Raw genomic sequence first — 7,613 nt, 5'->3', positions numbered from 1 at the left:
CCCCGGGCGCGCAGGCCGAGGCCGGGCGGCGGGTGACGGGCCGGGTGTGTTGCAGGCGCTGCGGGAGCGGGGCTGCCGGAGCGAGGAGGACTTCAGAGCCGCGCTGCGGGAGGTGAGCGCGGCTTCGCCGGTACACCCGGTCAGAGAGGGGCGGGGGATTCGCCTCCCTGAGGGGACCCAAGGCCCTACGGTGGGGAGGCCCTGGGGACCCCCCGCCTCAGGGGGGCCTGTCCCGCGGCGGGGAGGGGACACCGCACCCCGGCTTCGCTCAGGGGATCCCCCTCCTCGCTCTTCACCCGTGGCATTTCCACACACACGGGTGGCCCCGGGGGCCGACACGGGCGCTGAGCCGGGGAGGCTTGTTGATGCCGCAGGGCTTGGCCCTGGCCGAACTGGGGAGCAGCTCCCCGGCGCCTTGTCCTGATCAAAGCCGGTGCTGGACAGAGGCCAAAGGGGAAAAATCCTCTCCTGGCGCCTTGATCCGTGGCTGGATGCTGTCGGTGATGTGTTTTTATTGGCAACACCCTGGAAGTAAATACTGTGATTCAACATGTTACCAGAATGGCCTTCCATGCCGCTCCCTAACTGGTTTTAGTTACCTGGCTTCCAGCACCCTTCTAGTTCATATTTCCTCGACGGATCTTTTGTCCCTGACTTTTAAAGGGTGTCTTTCGATGGGATCACCGGGGGTCCTGCACAGTTCACAGGAGGTCTGCCACACAAGGTTATTGCAAGAACTGCCCTCAGGGCACTCTTTAGGGAGGGATCTGTGTTTCTTGTCAGGCTGGGGACAAAGATCTGTCACACAACCAGCTCCAAATTCACCCGACACAAAGTGGACAGACAACTTCTTTTAGGGATTCTTGGCAGAATGGTGTTGGCACTAAATCGTAGCTAAAGCCTTATTTTCTTAACAGGATATTATCATTAGTCTAGCACAGAATTTATTATTGGAATGGCACAGCATTTCTATGAGCAGAATCAACATAGCACAATAAGCAGTGTAATACAGAATTTATAATACGACCTAGGATTTCTAGATCCTCACTTTATAATTTCTAATCATGTAGTTCCTAACTTGACTTTCTAATCACCTGGCCCCTCTGCAGATCGGGTCAGATCTCAGTGCAAGGTTTGCTGTATCAATATAACCATCATAATGTAGACTTGAAAAATCATAACAAAAAATATGTCACTCACTCATTCCTCAGAGGAAGCAGATGATGATGATGATGGAGGTGGCACTGGAAGGGGTCACATCTCTCACCATCCAGCAGCAGTTCCAGCCCAAGTTCCCCACTTAAGGCTTGTAAGTGCCTGCCTTTATAGACAGTGGTCAGGGTGCTGTTAACGCCTCCCTGTTCTGTGACAGGGTCATCAACACCACCTGGTTGGCCTGGTGCCCAGGGACCTTGAGGCTGGTAGGGAGGTGAAGAAGAAATCTGTTTGGTTCGTCTACTTGGTTCACAGGACCTTCCTGGCCTGATAATGAGGGAAAGGGAATGAATACATGACCCGCTCAGTCACAGAGAGTGGCTGCTTGCCTTATAAAATGGTGTTAGTTATGCCAACCACATCACCAGGGGTTGGGAGCAGGGGGTACCAGTCACACCCTCCTTCCTTTTTTGCTGAGGAACGTTATAAACTAGTCTCACGAGGGGTTATTAAATAGGAAGAGCTGCCTGAATCAGCTGTTTCCTCTGAAATGACAGATCAGCCTGTCCCAACACTTAACAGTAATTCCTTCATGACAAGTCCTGTCTCCCTCCCAGTAAATATCTTTATTTTAGACAATGCTTATATTATCATAACATAAACCAGATTCTTAAGGTAAATGCTGGCAATTCATGAGGGGTTGGAATGCCTGAAAGGGCTGAAACCTTGCAGCTCCACTTGACATGTCCATGGAAAAACTTCAGTAATTTTTTAAGCCATCCATAATGAGAACGTGTCTCAAATCCCTCTTGGGCATTTGGCTTTTCAGATATTTATTGGACTTGTCTCAACTACAGAAAAGGCATACACCATGTCTCCCAGAGGTGCCTGGAACAAAAATAACTCGTTTAAAACAATAAGCAAATTCCTGGAATTGTTTCAGTTATCCCTTTTGATTTTCTAACAGTATGCTCTATTGTTTACTTGTAGATTGAGGCAGAAGTGCAGAGAAGAAAACAGTTAATTCATCAGTCAGTGGAACGTACAGCCATCATCTCAAAGAGCTACAAACAGAAACACCCAGGAGTGTACCTTCTGCAGGTAGACAGTATGTCTGGAATCTATTTTGCATCCAAGGCATTGCCTGACAGTTTATTTTTGCAGTAGGAAATTGGGATTGCCCACAGTGCTAGGGCTGGACTGAATTAAAACTGAAGTATATCATATTAAAACTGAATTTAAAACTTTTACAGTGTAGCATATCCTCCAGGCAAGATTCTGCCTGGCTTACAGCCAGATGAGGGTCATTCTGTATTGAAGCTGCGCCAGCACCTGGTACTGGACTCAGAATACTGTTCGTAAAGCATTGTTGCAGTGAACTGGGTCAGTGAAGTCTAACGAACACCCACAGAAATCAACATTTATGGGTTTAACATACAGCCCAGTGACTGTCAGCTGGAGTGGGGCAGCAGGCTGCTTCCATGTATATATCCCACTGCAAATGCAGGGCAGCCCTCGTTGTGGGCTACTCTGCTTTGAATTTTCTCATGTTTGCTAGACCCAAGATTTCCCAGCTGGATAATTACCACAGATCAGCAGTAACACACACACAAGTTCTCACAGATTTACTGCTCTGTGATCCTTTAGTAACAAGTTCTGCCGTTGTCTGTCGTGATCTGTGTGGGGAAGTGCTTAAAGCAGAGCACAGACACTCTGTTGTGCTGAGGCCGTGACAAGATGCTAAATGTACTGAGAAAGGCTTTGCACTTACCTGTTAGGATTCCATGAGGTGAGCTAGGCTCTTTCCCATCACACGAAGGATAAATGTGGCCGGTTATACTTGGAAATCCATGAACCAGAGCAAGCAGCAACTTACCTAAACCACCAAGAAAAACACCAGTAACATTCTTCATTACCTGCCACAGAAGTAACCCAAGTGGAACTATTATCCTTGCTCCCTACTGTACATATTTCCCTGTGGCTGCCTGAAAGTCCATTTCCCACTTGGGCTGTAAAAGACTGCACAGGCTAATTGTGTTTCTATGTATTTTTATCATCCTTCCCTTGACACCAGGATTCATTCCTGGCCCCAGATTTTCTAGAAATCGTGAGATACTGCACATCACCAGATGCCCAACTCCATGGTCTCCTGCGCTACCTCGAGTCCTTCTCAGGTAAAGAAAACAACCCATCAGCCACAAAGATCTCACAGTGTGACACTGCAATTTCAGTGCTGACAGCTGTTTTCAAGGCCTGTCTTTAATAGCTCAGATTCGGTACACAGCTGAGGCAAACAGGATGTTATTTTCTGCTTGACAAGAGTCTCTGGAGAGGCAGTATTGTGCAGCAGTTACGCTCTGGGTGAGATCTGCTTTTCTGCTTTTCCAAGCCCAGTCTGCTGCTATCTCATCAGAGGCTCTAGCTGCAGCAGGGCTGGGGTTTTAGTTGTACCACAACCTCACAGGGGAGGCTGCTGAAGGAACACTGTTAGCCCTGGGGAGCTTGGTTTTGCCCCTCCAAGTGCTTTACCATTTCAGACAATCCCTGTTGGTTAGTCTGAACTGAAATAGTTTCAGTCTAGATTTGAGTCTTTTAAAATGAGATCTGGGTTTTAAGCTTCCCTGGAGGAAATCTGTGAAGCTGTCTCCCAGAAATGCTGACAAAATGTAGAGGGGAAGCTGCAAAGTTGCCTCCTTTTCTCAAGACAAAAAGAAAGAAAGAAACAAATGTGTGTGTGCAGGGCTCCCGGATTTGTCCAAGGCATGATTTCCTCACTGTCTTTATCTCAGCTTATGTATCCTCGATACCGAGCTCGCCTTACACAGCCCTTTAGGGCTTTACCATGAAAGGCAGCTCAGAAGGTCTGGTCTTCCCAGAAGGTTGGCACTGGATAAGTGAATCCCACATCCCCTAAATGACCTTGAGTCTCCTTCTTCCAGGAGGCTGTGTTCAGGCTGCCTGTGACGAGCCGTTGATTCACTGCCCTCCCTCTAGACTCTCCAAACACCTCCTTGGCACCTACAGCAGGCATTTAAATCGGTGCCAGATCTCCCAACTGGATGGGGAAGCCTGGAAACGAGAGGCCAACACAAAACCCAACAAATACATCCCAGAGCTGATCTCAGGGAATGGTTCCCAGCCCTTTGACCAGCCTGAGCACAAAGTGCAGCACGTGGGTCCTGTGTTCTCGTTGACACCAGCACAGTAGAGCTAGAGAGCACGACAGCCAAGAACGCTCTCGCTTGTTATTTTCCCCAGCAAACAGTGTCTCCCTTCTCTTGACAGATAAGAGGATCTATCGACTCCCAGTGTTCACAGAGGAGTTCTGTCAAGCCTTTGTGGATGAGCTGGAGAACTTTGAGCAGTCGGATATGCCTAAAGGCAGGCCCAACACTATGAATAACTATGGGGTAGGACTTACTATCTCTTGTGCTTCTTTAGGGAGGGCCTTCACGAGCAGACTCTGTTTACCTCCTCGCTTCACACTCCTTTCCCCTCCAAAATGTCTATAATTTTGAGCACAGCACAGTTTGAGTACAGCCCCCTTGAAGTGAAAGGATTGAGGGCATGTGTGTTACACAGACAAAAGGATTAGGGAATGCAGGGAAAGGGGATGGGAGTTGGTATCTCAGAGCAAAGAGCACCTTGTATTTAAGCAATACACAAATCAAGGAGTCAATTTTTAAAGAACACTCACATTTTGATCGTATTCTGTCTTTTCCCCATCATCTTCCACCTTCATCCTCCTCCTTTTGCCTGTAGCTGGAGCCTTTGCTCTAAAGTTCTTCATCTGAGCAAGCAGCAGGGTTAGAAGAGAACAAGGCAGCTCTGCAGCAGCTCTGGTGAAGTAGCAGATGTAGTTGGTCAGCTGTTCCCATCTTCTCTCTTTGAGACAGGTTTTGCTAAATGAACTTGGGATGGATGAAACCTTCATCACGCCCCTGCGTGAAAAATACCTGCAGCCCATAACAGCGCTGCTTTATCCCGACTTGGGGGGTGCTTGTCTGGACAGCCATAAAGCATTTGTTGTCAAGTACTCGGTACACGAAGATCTGGATTTGAGCTCTCACTATGACAATGCAGAAGTCACCTTAAACGTTTCACTGGGAAAAGACTTCACAGAAGGCAACTTGTACTTTGGGGATTTCAGCCAGGTACTGACCATATTCCTCATCTGGACCCTGATTCTATTCCCCTCTAACTCCCCCAGTTTCAAGGCATTGACTGTGTTCTAAAAAACAGTTATTCACTTGGGACAGTCAAACCTGCTCTGTCCCTTCCCCCTTTTTTTAAGTGTCTTCGCTATCCAGGTGCCTTTTCTGCTACAAGCATGTTACCAATATTTAGGCATCAAAGAGAGGACAGAGACAGCTATCATAGTAGAAGCTGGAGTGACACGAACCAGCTCATCTTTCCACAACTGAAACAGTGAGCAGAAAGGTGCTGAGAGATAAGAAATTTATTTTTTCAGATGAGACTTAAACCTAAATCTGTAGCCCCTATTTCCAAGGGACTCTCCTGGCAAGAGAGGGGTAAAAGCTCCCACACACACTGGTGAAATGGCTGCATTTCAGGGGTGCAGTGAGCCCTCTCTGCATTGCTCACTGGGTGCTGTGGGTTGAAGAGGTGACAAGTAAAAGTTTCAAGTTATATGAGCATTGTTCTTCTAGGGACTTCCTGGTGTAATGCTGTATCCACCTCCCTTTGTTCCAGGAGCCTACCCCTGTGCCAAAGTACATAGAGATTGAACATGTGGGAGCCCAGGGGCTGTTACACCGAGGAGGACAGATCCACGGGGCACTTCCCATTGCCTCCGGGGAACGCTGGAACCTCATTATTTGGATGAGATCATCCGCCATCCGCAACCAGCTCTGCCCTATGTGCAACAAGAAACCTGAGCTGGTGGAAGCAGAGGGCTTTGGAGATGGCTTCACAGAAACCCCGGAGGACGACGTGCCCGAGACTGTGAATCTCTGTTCCTTGTGGTAGCAGACGGTAGAGCCTGATTTCTCCAGATCGAGTTGCCTAAAGCTCCTCTCTGACCACTCAGACTGCGCTCACAGACTCTTCGATGGATGCACGAGTCATGTAGGAAGTAGTTACCACCTTGGAAAGTGATGCAAAACCAATCCTGCTGGGGTTTGGGAAGCCAGCGGCCCAGACAGCCAGAAGAGCAGGTACTCAGCTCCCCAGGGCTCATGCTGGGGCACTGCGTGGAAGATGTAGAAAGCCTTAACACTTTAATTCACTGCAGAGGCTCTGGAAATATTTTCAGGTGTACAGGGAGAACACCCAAAGCTGCCTGGCCTTTGTGAAGACCTCTGTGGCAACAGCAGCATCCCTGGTCCCACTGTAAACGGGAAACAACTGCACAATAAAACCCTGCACTTACCCCTTCTCTGCTGTTCACAGGGACTACTGTCCTCTTCCAGGGGAAGAGCTTTTTGTTGCTGGGTGACAGGGAAGGATCTGCTCAAAAGGGAGATACAGGTGATTCACAACGGGCTGCTGGGAATAGCATGGAATTATTGTCACCAGAGGTGTGCCTAGCCCAGGCTCAGAAAAATCCATCAGGAACAACACAGGGAGAGCTGATTCCACAGGGGTGGCTGAGAGGGTCTCTCAAGGCCTCCATGAGCCCTTTGGAGCAGAAATTTCCCTTTCAAAGATTCTGTGAAGCTTATTAAGCAAGCACAAACGAGCTTTAGAGACAAAGCTCTGGGAGCCACCTGCACCATAGTAAAACTTCCCAGAGGAAGGCAAGAGCATACATTTAACTCCTTCTAGTTGTGTGAACAAGTGAAATTGTAACTGGGTGCAGCAGGCAGACCTGGGGCTTCTTAATTTGTCACCAAGATCCCTTGGCAGCAAATTAATTAGGAGGGTCAAGTGTTTTCCCTGTTTTACCACTGGCTGGCTGAAATCACAGACTCTTCCCATCTACAAAACAAACAAGCCAAATGCTTTCTGATTTGGTGGCTGCATTTGCCTCCATGGAAAGTTAATTGTATATATTTGATATACACATACACCACGGTTGCTTATAGCAGCTTTTTCATTTATTTATTCTGCTGCAATCATTACAGCGTGTGGACCGGTAGCTGTGACAGGCTGGTACGGCTCACACAAAGGGTGCTGATTTCAGCCTTCCCGGCAGATCCGCTGCATTTTTGGCCGGGGATGCCATTAGCACACAGCACTGATTAGCTTTTCATTAGCAAAACCCATTCAAACCGCGTCTCGGGAAGGAAGCTGGCTGTTGCGTTCGTGCGTGGAGCCAGAGGGCTGGCATAGAGAAACAAGCCGAGAAGTTTTCCACGGCGGAAAACGTCACTGCTTGCTATCTGCGCCTGGGTTAGGCCCCAGAAATTAAGATAATGGGGCTAAAAAGCGAAAGAGACCAGCTAAAGGGCCTGACGCCAAGCTGGACGGATATTAAAATTAAGGTAAAAAAAAAA

General features: G+C 48.3%; 2 protein-coding genes across 5 annotated transcripts in view; one reads left to right on the top strand and one right to left on the bottom strand.

The window, feature by feature from the left end:
• The window catches only part of ABCB9 (ATP binding cassette subfamily B member 9), a 39,790-nt gene that overhangs the window by 27,517 nt on the left and 4,660 nt on the right, over positions 1 to 7,613 (bottom strand). For all 3 annotated transcript variants that reach the window (XR_003399506.1, XM_026859489.1, XM_026859491.1), the window contains exon 2: positions 1,881 to 1,887. The gene's annotated coding sequence lies outside the window, so the exon portion shown is untranslated. The remainder of the gene's footprint in view (positions 1 to 1,880; positions 1,888 to 7,613) is intronic.
• On the top strand, positions 2,156 to 6,551 carry OGFOD2 (2-oxoglutarate and iron dependent oxygenase domain containing 2). 2 transcript variants are annotated; one of them, XM_026859494.1, is made up of 5 exons: positions 2,165 to 2,256; positions 3,249 to 3,329; positions 4,441 to 4,565; positions 5,052 to 5,309; positions 5,869 to 6,551. In XM_026859494.1, the coding sequence occupies exons 3-5, from the start codon at positions 4,527 to 4,529 to the stop codon at positions 6,142 to 6,144; spliced, it is 573 nt and encodes a 190-aa protein (XP_026715295.1). In that variant the 5' UTR covers positions 2,165 to 2,256; positions 3,249 to 3,329; positions 4,441 to 4,526; the 3' UTR covers positions 6,145 to 6,551. The 2 variants fall into 2 exon arrangements, with proteins under 2 accessions (XP_026715296.1, XP_026715295.1); XM_026859495.1 differs by lacking the exon at positions 3,249 to 3,329 and having other exon boundaries at positions 2,156 to 2,256.

This window comes from Athene cunicularia (assembly GCF_003259725.1).
Source record: "Athene cunicularia isolate RWA chromosome 15 unlocalized genomic scaffold, athCun1 chr15_part1, whole genome shotgun sequence".
In the NCBI taxonomy this organism is placed as follows: domain Eukaryota; kingdom Metazoa; phylum Chordata; class Aves; order Strigiformes; family Strigidae; genus Athene; species Athene cunicularia.
Note: the sequence above shows the minus strand (reverse complement) of the source record. Positions and strands in the feature narration are given on the sequence as shown.